Source organism: Vicugna pacos, chromosome 6 (assembly GCF_048564905.1).
Source record: "Vicugna pacos chromosome 6, VicPac4, whole genome shotgun sequence".
NCBI classification, from domain to species: domain Eukaryota; kingdom Metazoa; phylum Chordata; class Mammalia; order Artiodactyla; family Camelidae; genus Vicugna; species Vicugna pacos.
This window is the reverse complement of record NC_132992.1, coordinates 53302416-53321540: the sequence shown is the minus strand read 5'-3', so window position 1 is coordinate 53321540 and position 19125 is coordinate 53302416. Positions and strand designations below refer to the sequence as shown.

Sequence of the window (19125 nt, the reverse complement as noted above, 5' to 3'; positions counted from 1 at the left end):
AATAGTAAGGAGGGGTCCCCTATACCCTGTTTCCAATGTCCATTAGTGGTTGCATGTGGCATATCTATTACAGAATATCAAAGCCAGGAAACTGACATCAGTACAATGTGTGTGTAGAGGTCTGTGCTATCGAGTGTAACCACCTCTGCAGCTGAGACACAGCTCTACTCTATCACCAGAAAGATCTCCCTCATGCTGCCCCTGTGTAGTCGCACCCACACCCCGCCCCAGCCCCTGGCAACCACTGATCTGTCCTCCACCTCTGTAACTTTGTCATTCTTTCTGATCTTTTTTAAAACTGAAGAAATTTGATTTGCCCTTTGCTTCCCCAATTTAAGCATCCATGTAATAAATGACTGAGAATCCAGTGCTTTAAAATGTTTGTTTCTTAAGAAAAACCTACATGCATCTTTTTATCAGACAGAGAACCGTGTAACCCAGTGAGCGTTAGAGCTATGTACATCATGCAGTTACATTTATCCCTGTCCCTGGTACATGTCCTTCTCTCATCCTTTTAATGAATTTTTGCCCTGTTTTATTTTCAGTTTTCTAATTTTTTATTTAGTATGAATTGCTTTAGGATGATGCCTTAATTAACTTTCGAAGTAAGTTGTGTATAGATTGTAAATAAAAATGCTTCACTGTAGTAATAAAAATATTTAGCATTTATTGACTGCTCACTAGGTCAGAAGTACTCCTAAGTACTTTCCAGAGAGTAACTCATTTTATTCTCATAACCCTGTTAGGCAGCTGAGGAAACTGGGGCACAGGAAGACTGGGTTACTTGTCTAAGCTCACCCAGCTCATGATGGGCAGGCCCAGGATTCATACCCAGGGGGCATGATTCCAGAACCCATCTACAACTTCCAGTGTGTGCTATTAAGTTAGTGCCTTACTAAGGGGCTTCTTTAGGGAACAACTGAAGTCTTCTCTTAAATTGAAGAAACTGAAATTTTTGTTGCAGCAGTTCTTTCAGGCTTTTACTAAATTGTTCTTTAACCCCTTCATGGTAGCCTATGAAGTGTCACCATCCAAGGAGTGTACAGAGCCCGAGGTAAAGTCCCCTTGATCAACCTCTCTTTATATCCTATTCTTTCAACCAAGTTGAATCATTGAAAGGTCATGTCTCAAGTAGCTCAGAGGAGAAAATGTGTCACAAGAGAGCAGTGGAAAGGCTGTTGGTGGAAGAGAGAAAAAAAAAATGAGCCAACCCAATTAGCCTTGGTGATGAGGCAGGAGGAGGGGCCGGTAGAGGGCAGAAGCCTACGGGCTTTCAGATGCTTTAAGCAGCTGGAGAGCCCTCTCCTCCCCATCCTTTTTGAGTCATGTCCATCTGCCATAGTGGAGCCCAGGCCTGCCGGCTTGCATGATGCTAACAATTGTATTGGAGTGAACAGGCCCTTCATCTGGTGTGGGAACTGCAGGCACAGACCGCATTCCTAAAGCATCCTTGCTTGGCCATTTATGGCTGTACACAGAAGGAAGTGTGGACATGGCTGTACACACAGCAGAGGATGCTACCCATGCTCAAGGCCGAACACAGAACACTCTCACAGCAAAAATTCACCTGGAACCCAAAATTACCCAGAACAGTTATGTATGAAGTTAATATAACTATGTATATATAAAGCTATATTATATGTATAATATAAGGCCATTTGGTATGAGACTGGATTATTCCATTTTCCTTTTCTTTTTAGCATTTAATTTACTTCTGATAAGTATCCTGCAGAGTTAATTCATGTGCTTTGCTTTGTGCTCATTAAGCTTAGTTAATTCAGTGAGAGCCCAGTCCTCCTTAGAATCTGAATAATTTTCATCTGTCATGCTTTTGATGGCAAAAAAAGCCATAAGGTCATGACACAGTAGAACTTGATTGGCTGTAGTTAAGACTTCTCCTACTGGCCCCTTTGGTATCTGTTAGCATATACACAACTGTGCCTGGTGGAGTGTGGGTCTTTTTATTTTCTTAGGATATTCACAGTTTAATAAATTGTGCTTTTACAGCTTGTCAGTAAAAATATCTCAAGAATTTGCACCCCCATATCCATGTACAAGTGGCCAAAATTTAAGTGACATTTGGAATTGTGTTAATCTGACCATCGTGAGACTAACATGTTAGTTTCAATGTATGTTTTCTAATTGTGCTAAATATGTGGATTAGTAGAAAGTTTAAAATATTTTCAATTATTTGAAATATGCATTTAAAGCCATGACTCAGACCTACAACTAAAATATCTGTTTACTTTCTGACTCAAAATTTGAGCATCTCTCTGGTTTTGAAATTTCATCTCAGATGCCTTTTTTAAAAATATCAAAGAAGATAGGTCCGTTGTTGGTTTTTAAATACTTCCGCTTAGGCCAGCTGCTGCTCAGCTAAAATGCATTGCCTAAAATTATTCTCTTATTAGCTAAGGATTTAACTGATCTGCTCTTTTTGTTTCACCATCACCTTCAAGCAGCTGAGATCTGAGTGGCAAATGCTGGCACCCTCTTTGTTGAAACATCCCTAAATTGTAATGGCATGTTTTCTGGTTACATTTTGATTAGAAAATCATCTTACCCTCTTTCCAGACTATTGGGAGTAGTGGTTGATATCTCAAGCTTTTCTTTTGTAGAAAACAACTGATTAAACCTTGTTTTCTGTTTTTATTACGGAGTAATAAAAACATTTTTCCTGAATTCTACATTGCTATTGTCAATTCTTACCAGGTCATGGGAATGAAATTTTAATATTTTTTTCCAGTCCAACCCAGGTCTGGTTCTTGGCTCAGAATAGATTTCAGATACCTACCCTCTCCCAGAAAAATATTACCCCAGAATTGTCTAAGTACACAAAGGATCCCAAGGTTCATGAGTCAGTGCTGAAATGAAACACTAATGTGTTCACTGTGACCCAAGATGAAACACTGACCCAGTAGTCCATCAAGCCTTTTTAGCACAAAGACTACTGACTGTTAATCCCTTGAGTGCCTCTACCCACCTAAGGACACATTTATCTTCATTAACTCATTCTGAATCTTAAGAGCCCTGATTATGCACCAAGGTCATAGACAAGGACAGAGTGATCTGAACAGACCCCTCCTATAAATCATGGAGAAAGAGTGCCCAGAGATTTGGCAGTGATGAGCACACATGCAAACTCCCGTGGGATCTGTATCATGATCTGGGAGCCTAGAGTCCATGTCCTCAAAGCCTGTGTTCACATTTATCCTTAGCAGGGTACTGGGAATAGCTTTCCAGAAACCGCCTGTTGTCCCTCTAAAATCTAAACTTCCCTCAGATGCCATTTGTATTGTTTGACCACCATAAAAAGGAATGACAGTCCACAAAAGAACCTTCAGAGGAGTTGATGGAGTAAAACTGCGTTCCCGGTCACCATAGCTCTGAAGGTGAAATATGCCATTCGTCTAGACCAGCAATTCTTGAGCTTTATCGTTCACATTGTAGGAATCAAAAAGGAACATTCCTCTTGAAATTAGGCCTGCACCTTCCCTCTTGTTTACTATTACTGACCCCCGGGATGGAGAGGCAAGGTAAACACATGGCCCCTAGAGCCGGTTGGCTTGGCATCGAGACCCAACTCAGCCCCTGCCCAGCTGTGAACCCTTCCTGTGTTTCAGTTTCCTTGTCTCCAAATAGATAGTAATACCTCATGGGGTCAGTGGGGTCATGGTAAAAATTAAGCAGGTGGACACATGTAAGCCTCTCCCCACAGTCTGGCCCTCAACAATGTTTCCAGGTCTGGGGTGGGTGGCCAGCCTCCTTTTCTCTCCCCCACATCCTCACCAGTCTCCTGTGAACTCTCACAGAGGAATTCTGGAGGGTTAGGAGTATTCACAATCTGAAGGATTAAAGAAAAAAGTAAACAAATGAGAAAAATATGAGCTCTAATTGGAGCTAGAATGGCCTTTAAAAAGTCAGACATTTGAAAATTTGGGTATCACAAGCCACTGTGGCAGAATTTAATTTTGAGCTGAGGCTCTGCCAGACCCCAAGGAAGTCAGTAAGAACAGCTACCCACCTGTATCTAAGAGGAGAACTCCTAGCCTGAAGCTTGGTTTTGCAGGCTAATAGGATGCTGAGTGCTAGAATTCTGATCAGGTCAGGGGAAACTAGTTGTTTAAGAAAAATAAAGATATCCAGGAATGATCATCATGGTGTTAAGATTAAGATAGCTATTGTAGCTCCAATTCCAGGGGTTTCAATAAAATGTTCTCTCTCCAAGTTCAGCCCAGGAACTGTCATGCTGTCCATTTCCAAAACACAAGAGACAACTAATTTGAAAATACTTTGGATTCTTGTAGACCATTTATTTTATACCTAATAAAGTGAAAAAGGGTAATGATATAATACCCAGTATAAAATTAGTTCTGAAACATCAGCCTTAGCCTTTTCTAATGAGTCTATAATTTTGTCGTATTTCCTTTTATATGCAACATCGCTTTGGGGTAAATAAGGAAAAAGTAAAAATAATTCTCAGCACATTGAGAAATAGATTTAAAGTGTTTCTAGGTTCCTTCCTTCTCTCTCTTTCCGTCTCACGTTGCTTTTTTTTGTTTGCTTATTTGTTTAAATTTGGGACATATGAATATGAGTGATTGGTCAGACTTTTTTCTGTCTTCTTGGCCTTTTAAAGTGTATCCACTGAGGACATATAAATGAAGTTCACATGTTTTAATTACACATGACACCATGTATTTCAGTTAATCTTTTAAGTATACCTACATCTATGCAGGAAACTTGAGTTTCTTATCAGAGACATTGTAAGACATTGTATGATTCAAGTTGAAACCACCTTGTGATCCTACTCTTCAGTTTTAAAATTGATGAGATTTAGATGTTCTTGAAACATGAACAAAGGGAAAATGAAGACTGACTGTGTAGATAATGAAACAGAGTCCAAAGAACAGTTGTTATATGGTAGTTAAGAACAAATGTCCCCAGGAAGAATCATTCTATGTCGCTAGAAGCCCTTTGAAGAATGGTTTGCTTAAACTTGTGAGATTTTACTCCACTGTTAATATGTTAAGATATATTATTTTAATTTGGAAAAAAATTTAAATGACAAAGTAAGTTCCTAAGTGGTATAATGACCTCAAGTTGACCCTCCAATTACAACTCCTAGGTGATACCTGTTTACATGTAGATGATCATTTAAATCATTAGAAGGAATTATATCTTTTGTCTCCTCTTTCTATACAGTCCTGTGGTCTAGTTATTGAACAAGGCAATGCATTTATTTCCTTTCCTCCATATCCAGATGTCCTGGGACCTCTGAGGCTGCAGAGCCATTGTTCTCTGATAAGGTTCCACCTGAAATCTATGCCATTGAAACTTGAAACAGGACTTCCCTTCCTAAACTGATCACCTCCAGTTGACTCGTCATAATTTTGATTTAATTCTGCTTGATCTAGTAACTCAGGCATGGTTTTCTTGTCATGTATCAGCCTTCTTAAGTGTAAGATAATAGGCCTACTTCATCCTCACATCTCTTATGTTTTAGTCCCTGCTTTTGTTTTCTAGGTTATCTACCATAGAACCTGTTTCCTAAACTCCTGCTAAATTAACCGTCTTCTTACTCGGGGTGACTGGCAAGGAGCAGATTTAATTCAGTGCATGACACTCAGAGTCCAATTTTGGCACAGCATACCAGGTGTTCTGCAATTAACATTTGTTTCTCTGAATGTCCCTGGACATGGTCCAAACTGTTCTCTCCTGTTGTTAAAGTGCCACAAAAAATAAATGAATGTTTTGATGCTTAAAAAAAAAATTAAGCAGTTGCTAAAAACATTGTTCCCAGATACCTATATTGAGTTCATATATTAGGAACTAGGATTATTCATTACCTAACATTTCTATGTCTGTATGTCTAAAAGCTCAACTAATCTGCAGTTTTAAGTAATACAGAACGGGGAGAGGGGATGTCGTGACTGGTAACACTGTGACAGATTCTCACAAGGTCACAAGGACACTCTGACCCTCTCTGCCAGGCCCCATCTGTTCTCAAACTACTCTCTAGGCTCACACTTGACTGTTCTACACCTACAGAAAGAATAGTCTCGAACTAGTGCCATTTTCAAGGTATAGCTACCTTGAAAGAATGCTGTCAAATTCCTCAGATATTTCAAAACTGAGAAATCACTGTAGCCCTTGGTACCAAATTTTTGGAAATTGAAATTGTGAGCAGCTATAGCTACTTATGTGCACAAAACCTTAAGTAGAATCATTAATTTTAAAAAAATGATAGAACCTTAAAAATATAGTGGTTTCAGAGCTATTTCTCAGCATAGGCAGTCCTCAGTTTATAAAGTGAGGTTTAAGGCTCAGAATAAATTTTATGAGAAATTTATCTATCAGCCATGTTATGGGTAAAATAGGCTTTAGTGGGCTGGACAGGAAATCCATCCCCTGTGTAAAACATTTCCCATAGGGGTGATACCTTCAGTGCTCATGGGGGTGAGAACAGAGCAGTTGTCTCTACTCTGATCAAGGAGGAAGGAAGTGCACCATTATCACCAAGTCCAAACTTGACAGGCCAGTAAATTGGGAGACAAGATGCTGGGGCAAGGAATAACAACTTCATTTGGAAAGACAGCAGATCGAGCAGATGGGGGCTAATGTCCTAGAGAACCACCTTCCCCAAGTCAGAGTTCACGCTTCTTTTATACTAAAAAAAAGGGGAGGGGGTGGTTCGTTGTTGCAAACTTTCTAGGTGTTGGAATCCTTTGTTCTTTTAGCTGTCCACATAGGTCAGGTCACGATGTTCCTGTAAACCTCCAACAACAAGACAAATGTTATTCTCTGTTCAGCAACTTTTTATCTCTATATGAATGGAAAAACGGTATACCCTTAAAGGTCAGAGCCTTGAGAATGGGCTATCTTGTATATTTTGGGCTATGGGCAACATTCTTTTACAAAAGGTTTAGAACCATCATGACAAAGCCCAGGAAACAGAGCACAGGGTTAGAGCTAAAGGAACAGATCTAATATGGATTCAGATTTGTTCTTCCCTGTTACACCATGAGCTTGGAAAAGCACTACAGTAGACCAGAAACCAGTCCCACTTCTGGAGACTGAGAGGATAGTGTTCAGGTCCCTACCCACGTACCCCCAGCTAGCTACTTAGCCTAGTCACTTGTTTATAAGGAGATGTTTATCATTCCTATTTACTGAAATGTTGGCAACTCGACAGAAGCCAGGGTTACACTAATTTCTGTTTAGCTTCCTCTCCAGTCCCAGCGACCCCCATCCTGCAGCTGGAGGAGTGTTGCACCCACAACAACAGCGCTACACTGTCTTGGAAACAGCCACCTCTGTCCGCGGTGCCGGCAGAAGGCTACATTCTGGAGCTGGACGACGGCAATGGTGGTCAGTTCCGGGTAAGTGGAGCACCTACTCCTTGTTAACCAAAACTGTGCCGAGCTCAGAGGACCCACCCTGGCGTCTCAGGCCCATCCGGGCAGGGCCTGCCGGCCCTTCGGCTGAGGCTTGCCTTCTCCCTGTGCCATCAAAGATGGACCAAGGAGCCCCTGCATAGGAACTGCCCCGCCCTCTGAGAGAAAATACGTCCAGTCCTGCAAAAGCTCTGGAGTCAGACTGCCTGCATTCAGATCCGAACTCCACCACTTAGCCGTGGGGCTGTGCCCACTTCTCACCTCTCTGAGCGTTCAGCGGCTCCTTTGTAGATGGGGAGGTGATATTAGCATGCACCTCAGGCACTGTTGTTAAGAGTGACTTAGGTAATTCACATAAAATTCTTAGTGCCTCAGTCCCAGGCCCCAGTCTTCCTAGTATCCCACTGGAGAGTTGTCATTTTATGGCCGTGCTTTGGATACAAATTATTTTTACTCATTACATCAGCGTAATGTTGCAAAGTGTACAGCTAAAGAGGGAGGCCAATGCCTAACCTGCGCTAAAGATGTATTATGCTAGGATGTATTTTAAGCTTCTGAAATGTCATTCTTCCTCCCTCCCCTGTTTCCTCCCTCTTCCGTCTGTACTGTGATGAGATCTGAAAGCTCATGATTCCCCTTCCTAAACTTCAAAACTCCTATTGCTTTGAGTCTTATCTTGTGACAGTTCCTCAAGTTATCAGTGGGTTATAAACACAGCATAGAGAGCACCCTCAAATCCATTTTTTTTAGAAATCATACTGAGTTAAAGAGCTTAGTAGGTATAATATACTGAGTAAATGCCAGCTTAATGCTAACTATAAGCACCCAATTTTAATATTCAAAGCCCTGTTAATAACAATCATTCAGGAAGCTGCCAGACCCACGCTAAACACAGGGCACTATGCTAGTCAGTTTGCACAGATGACCTTACATAATCCTCCCATCAACTTCATAAGGTAGGTGTTTTTGCCCCCATTTTACAGAGAAGGAAACTGAGGCTGAAAGCGGTCAATTCAAAGGCATAGTATCTCCCAGATGAGTCCACATCAGGCAGACACAGAAGCACCTGCTCCGTCCACCTGCAACACTGCCTCCTTAACAACCTCAAACAAGGGTTGGAGTTAAAGGGTGGCCTGTTATTTTTTGACCCTCAGGAAGTGTATGTGGGAAAGGAGACAATGTGCACCGTGGATGGTCTTCATTTCAACAGCACATACAATGCTCGCGTCAAGGCCTTCAACAAAACAGGAGTCAGCCAGTACAGCAAGACCCTGGTCCTGCAGACGTCCGAGGGTAAGGCCCTTCAGCAGTATCCCTCAGAGCGAGAACTGCGAGGCATCTAGAATGGCTGGCCAGCCTGGAGGTAACCCCACCACTGCCCACATTCTCAAGTGTTTCCATGACTTGCTCTGCATTCTGGCACAGAGCCGCGGTTTCTCTCCTACCTTTAGAGAGCCCATGGTATGTGGATGTGATCAAACCAAAGAGTCCACAGCGGCTGTTCCAATGGCCTGGGCCGGCGGCTTCCTTCAATAATGCTCTAAGTAAGCTACAGTGGAAGAAGCTGAGAAGTGAAGGCCTGAATGTGCCGCGGTGTGTAGGGCGCATGTGTCTGGGCTCTAGGGCAGGCTCCCCTTCTCCACGATGCACATCACTGGCCAGTTTGGCCCAGAGGATGCTAAATTGCTTTGTAGGGTTTGCTTGTGTCTGAGAGCGGGGCCCCGGTCCTTGCCAGCTGTGGATTTATCTGACTGGATGTGTTTCCGAGGGGTGTGGGGTGCAGGAGCTGTTCCAAGAGGGCCTGTCGGCAGCCACTCCTGGCTTAACCAGTGAGCACCGCTTCCATTTCACATGCGGGGACTGGCTTCCTGTGGGCACCAGACAGGAAGAGACCAGCGCCTCGACATTACCTCGCCATTTCCACCTTTGCCCGTCCCTCTAGGCTTAGCTAGGCTGCCTGGGCCCTTCACACAAGGTCCATCTCTAGAGAGCTTTTGCTTCTTGGCTATACTATACAGATTTTGGCCATCAGAGGCAAGCTGTCCATCTCAGAAGAGGGGCTTGGATTTGATGGCCAGGTATAACCTCTGAGGCTCTTAACATTTTCATTCTAAAAGCAATTGCGAAACATGAAATTAAACTTCTAAAGAGGTATTGGTGGTCGGTGCCAAAGCATTTTCAGACCTGAGTGTCATTTTAATCCTAGCAGCCACCCCCACCCTGCCAACATTCTCCCTAACTTCCCTCTGCAGAACTAATTATGTTGATTTGTTCACATTCAAAATGTTAGCTAAAAGAACTGTGGTGGTGTTTTTTCCCACTTCCCACGAACCTCAGCATGTGCCAGTCACCCCAAAAACGATTCACATGGTTAAAAACAAGCACAACTTCAAATCCCATAGCAAGGTTCAAAGGCCCCTAGCCGTGAGAACCACGCCTGGGGAGCAGTCGTAAGTCTGTGAGCGATGCCATTCAAAGAGAAAGGTCTGGCGAAGGGGAGATGCCCACACGACCTCTCCCCATCTGGGTTATCGGGATGTGGGAGCTGAGCCTCCCCTGAAACAATCTATTTTAGCACCTTCCCTCTGGGAGGAGACTTAGCTTAAGAGCAGTTGCCTCTCTTCCCAGAGCCCCACACTAGATGCTAGAGTTCTCCTGGACGCAATGCAGAAGGCCCTGGACGGTGATGGCCTCACGTGTGTGTACAAGGCGGTTTGATTGAAGAGTGAAGTGCATGCCGTCAGAGCAGGGAGACAATTTGCAGCAATGTTGTTATTTACTCTGTGTCACCAGACCTACGGGAAAACTATTTCTATTCATAATGCATCATGGAACTCATACTATTCTGCTAAAATCAGTTGTTAGCATAGCGGCCTGAGCACTTATGTCTCTCTTTTCATCCTGCAGGAGGATGTAGTTTCTAAGTTTCGATTAATGTTCATAAGAGTATGGTGTCTAATAAATTACAGGATTGGAACTGCGATCCTTGGTACCACAGTCACAGAACTGGGGGTCATTTTCTAAAAGAAACTAACGGAACAAGTCCTCTTCCAACAAAGAGACTGTACTGTAGAAATTAATTTCCTCCATGAATTTTATATATTGTGTACAAATATAAGGTATGTATCTAAATACAAAGAAAACCCTATCATCGTGTAGATATCAGTATTCTCTGTTACTGCACAGAAGTGATTTTCTCATGATGAAATAAAGTTCACACACATACTTTCTCCATAACTTTGGTTTGTTCTATTTGTTTCTCCCTTATTCTAATTCATTCCAACAGTGAGACAAGATTTAGACAGCAAGAAAAAATATAATAAATAGCTTATTAGAACAAAAAGATTTCATGAATCTGTAACAATAGAGAAAGCTTATAAGAACTAAAGAACTATACCTCTTTTTTTGTTTTTTTAGAAATCAGTGAGACAAATGGCATTAACAGAATTTTGGTACATTAATGGAATTTATACTTTATTCGTCTTATTTCCTACCGTTCCTGGAAAGGTTTGCTTTGGAGATATTTTTCTTTGCTGCTGTAGGGGGAGGGTGATGGAATGCTTTGTTTTGGCTTTCTACTTTAACAAAACATTTTACGTTCTTTTAGCAAGAGTTAACCCGTTTCCACGTTGCAATATCAAAAGCCTGTATCACAGAAGGGTATGATTTTGTATATGATAGCAAGTCTAACGTGTGTTTACATGCTTTTGGCCTAAGGGTTAAATCACTTACCACTTGTCCTCTCTGAACTATCACAAAACCTTCTGCTGACCTAAAAGTCACATCATGCAGGAGAGAGCAAAAGTCCACATTGTTGTGAATTCTGACTGTTTTTTCCGAAAACAAATTTGTTTATTTGTCTGTTCACCTGGGAGTGTTTGGTAAGTGCCTGCTGTGTGCTGTGCGGTGGGTATAGAGTGTTGAGCAGAGGTCACCCAGCTGTTGTGGTGCTTACAGTCTAAGAATAGAGACAGGCCTGAAAGAAATAGACACACGAATATAACATCTTCACAAATTATGATAAATGCTGTGAGAAAAGAAAAGGAGACCATAATGAAGATGTAATTTGTATAAGGGAACCAGTCAGGAAAACAATGAATATACTAATTCAATGCAATGGAAATTATAAAGAATGTGTTACCAGAAGAGAAAAGGAAAGAAAAACGCATTAGTGTGTGAGTTCAAGTTTGGCTGGTTCCCTGAAAGCAAAGTTCTTGGGGATGTACCCGAGACAGCCATGCGAATAAGGCCAGTTGCAGATCAAAACCAAATTACCCCGACCTAAGAAGAAACATAAATGTAAGCACTGAAGAATTTTAATGAAATGTTCAGATAAGGCCCACAACCTGGTTGTATGCATCTTTAAAGTAATTCATTTAATAGCCGTGATGGCTGTGTTACAGTGTCTGAAACCATCTGCAAAAGGATATTTGTTAAAAAACATTATGTAACAAGGCTTACTTAATGCATAGAGGTCTGGGGCTCATTCTGTGTCTAGAAGACTATTTTTCTGAAAAAAAAAAAGACATGGGTAAGAATAAGACAGGAAAACTTTCTGTTTATTTTCCCGTATTTTCCTTCTCCCTATCTAACCAGACTGTGTATTTTTTTTTCTTTTTTTCAAATCTGGAGAGAACAGTAAGATAGAGTAAAGATAATATTCCTGGTGCTTGGATAATTCACTGAGACTATTACCTGGCTGAAAACAGGTCTTTCTCTGACTGCCCTCAGCTCTGGGAGCCAAGAAACTGCTTCACGCAGCCTTCTCCGCAGGGGTGGAGCTGCGGCTCACCCATCCTTCAGGGGAATTAGAACACAGAGCGTTGCACCTTCTGTGCAAAAAGTACTCTTAAATACAGATCTTTGCGTAAAAAGATTATTTTCCTTGGACACATGCTTAGAAGTAGAATTACTGAAGCGTATGAACATTTTTAAGGCCCTTGATCTATGTTTGCAAATTGCTTTCCAGACATATTTTACACCAGAAATGTATGAGCCTTCCCTTTTTTTTAGTATTACCTAATCCTACTATTCAGAGTTTAATTTTAACTAACAAGCAGCCTCTTCTAAAAGAAAAAAAATAATGTTTCTAAAAGAGGGATTTTTAATTCATTGTTTCATAGAAATAATATTCTGATTCTTAGGTCTCATAGCTACATGAGATAACTTACAACACACTGCAGGGAAAATGAACAGGATCTAAAGGGGAAGGAAGACTTCTCAGGGGTGAAAGAATAGGAGAGAGACGGAGAGAGAAAAATCCAGAAAGAGGGAATAACTATGCAAAAGGCAAAAACGTCAAAATGTGCCTTGAGCTGACTTTTGAAAGGAAACCTCATTCATTCAGAAACATCCGCTGAGTCGATTTTGTGATGCGTACAGCATGGCCCTGCCCTAGAGTTTGCAGGCTTTACTCTTTCTCTTCCCTGACCTTCATGGCACCTGGCTCAGTGCCTCAAAACTACGGTACCCCCTCACCTCTCCAGCGTTAAGGTAACCACCCCACGATCCAGGTAGTCCTCTTACAGTCAAGAAGTAAGCGACAGCGACTTGTGACTGCGGGGGAGGAGTTCAGGCCGAGACGCTCCGTGCTGTCCTCACAGCAGAGCCCTTGGTGCCACTCAGCTCTCGCTTCCTCCCTTACACGGAGCTCAGTGACCCATCTGCGAAGAGCACAGCAGACTAGACGTGTCATATTAGAAGAGAGAAGAATTTGGCATAGAAGTGAATGGAGGCTGTTGGCAGCCTTGAGCATGGAAGGTAACTGGAAAAACTGTGAACAAACCGAAAAAAAAATCTAAAGAGAACAAACATTCTGTGGCATATGCTCAGATTAAGAAAGTCAGAAAGTATATAATGAATTTTGAAACGATTTCCACCTAATACATTTAAAAGTCAGTTTATTGTCTGGAGCCCTTAGTAATGGGATATTAGGTCCATGTCAGACGGCTTTATGGAATCAAACATGAAATAAGTGTCTCCCAAGTCTATGATAATAAACCCTACTACATTTTGTGTCCAGCTTCTAAGAACTTTCTTCACTGTCCACTAAAAAATTCCATGGAAAATGACAGGAAATATTTGTAGGACACTGAAATCCAGTAGAATTGTATTAAAACTACCCATTCACTGCAAGGTCCTAAGGAAAAAATAGGGATTCTTTTCTGCTTGCCCTAAGCCCACTGTGTAGACTTTCTGCCTCTGTCCCCATTGCTGATGTCTAAACTGCTCCCCTGTCCTGTTGCTGCGACATTCTAGATTCACCCTGTGTATTAGTTTCCCATTGCTGCTTTAACAAATTACCTCAAGTTTAGCGCTTAAAACAACACTAACTTAGCACCTTATCACAGTTCTAGAGGTCAGAATCCTAAATGGGTTTCCCTGGGCTAAAAGCAAGGAGTAGCTGTGCTGCATATCTTGGAGGCAGTTCCAGGGGAGAATCTGTTCTGTTTCTTTTTCCAGCTTCTGGAAACCACCTGCATTCCTTGGCTCACAGCCCCTTCCTCCATCTTCAGAATCAGCAGCGTGGGATCTTCCAGTCTTTTTCTGACTCTGACTCTCCTGCTTCCCTTTCACAAGAGTCCTTGTGATTGACTATCTTGGGTCCATCTGGATAGTCCAGGATAATCTCCCCATCTCAAGATCCTTCACTTAATCATCCCTGCAGAGTCCCTTTTGCCATGTTAGGTGACATATTCACAGATTCCGGGGCTTATGACACGGAGAATTGTTTTTGGCAGGCCATTATGCTACCTGTCACACTCTAAGAGGAAAGTATCATCATCATCATCATCATCATCATCATCATCATTATCCCGCTCTGCATATGGGAAAACTGAGCCTCAGGGAGGTTAAATGAGATGTCAGACCTGGGCCTTTCAGCTCCAGTGCCCGGCGCAGTGCACTATGATGCTGACATAAAAGAGTGCTGTGTGCACTCAACCAAAAAGGAAGGAAAGAGGGAAAACTATCCTAAGTCTGTTTGCTGGATGTCTGACAGCACTTTGTGGAAGCAGTGTTGTGTAGCTGCCTCATGTGTTCATCCAGAAACCCTGGGCAGAAATAGGATTTTAACACTTTCAAAGAGTCGTGTAGGAGTTTTGTTCAAAAGAATAGTGTGCCTGCTTTAAGAGGGAGATGTGGAGCTGGCTCTGGTCTCCAGCACAGTACCCAAGCACCTCCTTGGGTCCTTCCTGTCCTTTCTGCATATCTCTCCATTTCCTTCAGGTCCCCCCTGCCCTCCAGGGTGGCTTCCCTCCACTGGATACCAGTGGATGCTCTTGGCTGTCTCACTGCCTGGGAAGGAAAAGGAATGTCAGAGCCACATCTTCAAGGTCCTTGAAAGACCCCACCAAGTAGGCTCTGGGATGAGAAGCGCTGCTCAGGTTGAAACCCCTGAGCTGTTTACTCACAGATGCTCTCAGCCCTCCAGATCTTAAGCATGAGGAAAAGTGGGGAGAAGGCAATCAGTGATAATGAGAGAATCAGGCTGCAGATGAGGCTGAAAATTCCAGCGCTCTCTGCACACAGCTGCCCAGAGCACTGGAAAAAGAGTGCTCTCAAGCATCCTTTTACTTGAATGTCCACAGGAGCCATCTCCCCAGAGCTTTCCAGGATGGTTTTATCTAATGATAGCAAAAGGGTTGGGATTCTTGAAATTACATCTTAGAGATTGCTTTCTAAAAAGGGACATAGAAGGTGTTATTCATAAAGATTAAAATGCCTTTTTCTCTCCCATTAGACTCTCAGCATCACAGTACCCTTTCCAGTGTGATAGCTCCTTCTCCCACACATCAAAGGAAATAACCCAGAGAATATTCAGAGATGCAGAAAGAATACAGGCCCAGAACGACCCCAGATACATCTGTTCAAAATCTCTTTGCAGACATTTTATGGTGATTTGGGGCCAGGATAAGTACTGCTCTCTTAAACTTTAATGTACTGAGACACCATCAGTGTCCCGCCAACCCTCCACCACCAGAGAAGACGTAATCTCATCTGACCTCAGCCTGCCCTTCCCATGTGGCCAGAATCCCAAAGGGGAGGGTGATGTGTGTTTGCCCAGTCATCACAGTCCATGGAAATACTCTATGTAGACGAGAAAGATTCATCCTCAATACAGTGCAGGATTTGGAGAATGATACTATACAAACCTTGGTCCCCCTGAGACCACCGGAAGCGGCCCCATGGCCCAGATCATAAACCTTATCTATTACACATTTCCAAGGGGCAAAAGAGCAGCATTGGCCTTGTCACACAACCCCCCCCCCCCAGTTTTAATCACCAGGAAATGATCCTGCCTGGGCCCCTGTCCTGTCCCATCACAGCTGGTAGTGTGACTCGAATGTGTCCTTTAATCTCTCTGGACTTTGGGGGTTTTGTTTTTTATGGTTTTGTTTGTTTTTGTTTTTGGTGAAGAGTTGTCTCTAAGACTATAGATTTAGAGTAGATGACTTCTTAAGTTCTTTACAGTTAATACTCCCTGGTTTTCTTCTGTGGCTTCTCTCTTCAGAATTACTGCTAAAAGCTTTATTTCAGAAAATGCTACCAACAGGCAAAGCCACCTCCTGCTTCCTGCAAGAGTTTTAATGGGTCTTGGAGGCCACCTGTGACACTGAAAATTCTGTGCTGATAGGGGATAGTTGATAAAGGCTCACAGAAGGGCAAGTATACGGTCCCCTGGAGATACTTCCCCCTATGCCTCTGCTTCACCTTTCCTCAGTCGGAGCATCAGCGCTGCCCCCAAAAGTATTTAGTTAGAAGGATATGCATTTCCAGGACAAATTCCTCATGGTAGGTAAATCATACCTGAACAAATCTGGGTAGATTTTACAGAATTCAAAGTGAGAGGCGTAATGATAGCTTTCAGGCCCAGAAAAGAGAGATTTTGTTCCTTTTAATTTTGACAACATGTATGATATCCCAGGGAATTCCCTGCATCTTTTCAGAGGACTGGGTTGGATCCAAACCCTATTTTTACTTCTAGGGAATGGTCTTTGGAGTTGATACTCTGGGGAGCAGTTTAGTCCTTGGAATCTTTTTTGCCTGTTTGAAATATAGGAATGTTCGATTCTTCTGATGATAGTTCCTTATAAATAATGCCATGGTATTTTTCTGAATTGGGGTAGAGGACTTGGTGACAGAGTGTACAACTGTCCCGGGGTGGAAGGAGGCTGTTCCCTTTCTTCTTTTAAAAGGAGCTTTTCAAAACAGATTTGTTTCTCGCTTCTCAACTACAATTTACGCCACACTTAAGAAAGATTAAAATACCACCTTTGGCTGTAAATTATGTACCAGTGGGACGTAATTGTGACTTTGGATGCTTATTAGATCATTTAAGAAAACTCAGCCCCCTTCATTCATTTCTTCATCTCTTTTAAAGTCTTCCCAACAAAAGCAAATTATTTTACAGCTGGTTTGTAATTGAACTGAAACTCATCTCTGACACTGCTTGTGCAGCTCTTGGTGACATATCTTACCTTACTGTGCTCTGAAACACAACCATCGTGTTGAACCAGCATCCAAGGGTCCTTCAGTTATGAAGCTGTTCACTACCAGACAGGCAGATAACCAAGAATTCTACCAGGGCACAAAGGAAGCTGGATTAGTGTACATTGTCATAAAGAACTCCTGTCAGCTTGCTTTTCCTCTTTGAATTCCAAAAATAACATCTCAGCGCCTGTACCTTACATTTCCAAAATATTCTACCACACCCATAGAAATCTTTAGTGTGCTATACATGTTGGAATCAGTCAAGAACTTCTACCCTCCGAAGTGCAAAAATCAATCAATAATGTAAGACAAGAATTTTCTTTAAATTATTCTTTTTCTTACAGTCAGCTCTCCTCCCAGCCCCGTGTTTCCCAGCTGCTCAGTTCTAATGTGATGTCTGCTAGTGAAGAAATAATATGAATGTGTAGTAAGCCAAAAAGGAGTACGCCACTAAAATATTCTTTTTTTGCCTCAAACCCAAGAGTCAGTAGATAATAAGTGTGGTCCCCAGCCAGCCTTTGCTTTGATTATTCTTGATTGCTTCATTCAAGCAGAGGACCTAATCCCAGAATCCAGCCAGCCCAGGTGGGAAGGGAAAGCAGTCCAGGTAAAGGCAACAAGAGAACAAAGGCCATTGACACAGTCAAGCGAAAGTGTGTCTTGACACATTTCTATTATAAACGCCATCCCCATCCCAGAATTACTGATCTGCCCGGGGTCACCACCCTCACATTCAGTTGGCATTCTGTTTTCCATTGCTCTTTCCTGCTAGACTGCTTTCACTCAGCAAATCTCTTCAGCAGACAGGATCACTGCTTGGGATGAAACATGATAAGAAATTTTAAGGAACTATTTGTCTTTCTCTAGTGACCTATACATTAAAAATTAATAATAATCATCTGGATATTAGCTGTGACCTGAAACATAGCTTTGTATCATGTATTCTTAAAAAAAAAAAAGCATTAACCTCATTCCTCTTTGTTGTGACTAATAGAATATGAATGGCTGAGAATCCTCCAGATCTCAGTAGTTGTACTTTGAAGGAGAGGTGAGGAAGCGGGATGGACATCCGTCCCTCATCCTGTGGGGATAACACAGAACACACACTTGGCTAGCTGTGTGTGTGCCCAGTGTTCATTGTGGGATTTGGTCAAAGATGGGTGTGGCACTGCTATTCCCAATACTGTCTTACTGTCTTGGGTTCATGTCTTTGAACATGTCAGAGGGACATGAGGAGAGTGAAGATTTGAAATCCATATCCTAGAAGAAAGTTTGGAAATAGTTTCTGTTTAGCCCTCAGAAAGAATGGTTTAAAGGGGACCCGTGACTGCTCTCAAATATTTGAAGACCCAGTGATCTGCATGGCCCCAGAGAGTAATGCTGCAGTGGAGGAGCAGAGCTCCCAGACAGGTGTATCCAGACCAGTACAAGCAACACCTGTAAACTGGGGGGCCTGGCCGGAGGCCACGAGACCTTCAACCCAGGGGATTTCAAGGGGCAGCTTGATGGTGGCTGCTCAGATGTTATCAAGATAAGTGTCTTCTCTCTAAGACTCCTGCAACCTAAGGTAATATCACGTGGCATAGATGACCTACAGGCAGCTGATCCAACATTTGCACCACATGCATGGGGAAGGGCTCAAAGGTTCTGGCTGGTGGAAAGTTCTCTAGAACTTCATTTGGACAGTTTTCATGATGAAGTAGTAAATTTTTTTTTAGGAGCTTCTTAGAGAAAATGGGATAAGAGTCCAGGTAGTAGGGTATGGGAGGCCATAGGTGGGAAAAACTCCGGGACAGAGATGGAATGATTGGATACCATGGATATTAAGTAAGCTTGCCTAAAGAGAGAGCGTGGTTCAAGAATGAGAAGGGTCAAGGAAAATTGGGTCATCAGTAAATAACAGCTCTACGTAAAAGAATAGGAAAACCAACCATTTAACTTAACCATGTCAAGTTACTGGTCGCCTGTGTAACCATAGCTGCCCTCAGCCCCTACCCCGCACAAAGGTGCCGTCACCAACTCTAAGTTCTACCCTGTGATGAGACTAGAAAAGGTGAGTACCATGGGACTAGATATGCTCCCCGAGTCTGGATTCAGTACACATGTCTTCACTGGTTTTCAGATGATTACTCAAGGGTATGGTATACTCTGAAATTCATTTTACTGTAAGAGTCCTTTCCCTTCATTTTCAGGGCAACCAGAATTTTCAGTATAATGACTTGATTGTTGTCACCTG

General features: G+C 42.5%; 1 protein-coding gene across 6 annotated transcripts in view; it reads left to right on the top strand.

Annotated features, from left to right (window-relative positions):
- The window catches only part of TRIM9 (tripartite motif containing 9), a 104618-nt gene that overhangs the window by 72829 nt on the left and 12664 nt on the right, over positions 1-19125 (top strand). For 3 of the 6 annotated variants that reach the window (XM_072963045.1, XM_006199782.4, XM_072963046.1), the window contains exons 6-7: positions 7225-7382; positions 8552-8690. In XM_072963045.1, coding sequence (XP_072819146.1) covers positions 7225-7382; positions 8552-8690 — 297 coding nt within the window. Of the gene's footprint in view, positions 1-7224; positions 7383-8551; positions 8707-17317; positions 17332-19125 lie in introns of all 6 variants that reach the window. The other 3 variants (XM_072963044.1, XM_072963048.1, XM_072963049.1) reach the window with 2 other exon arrangements.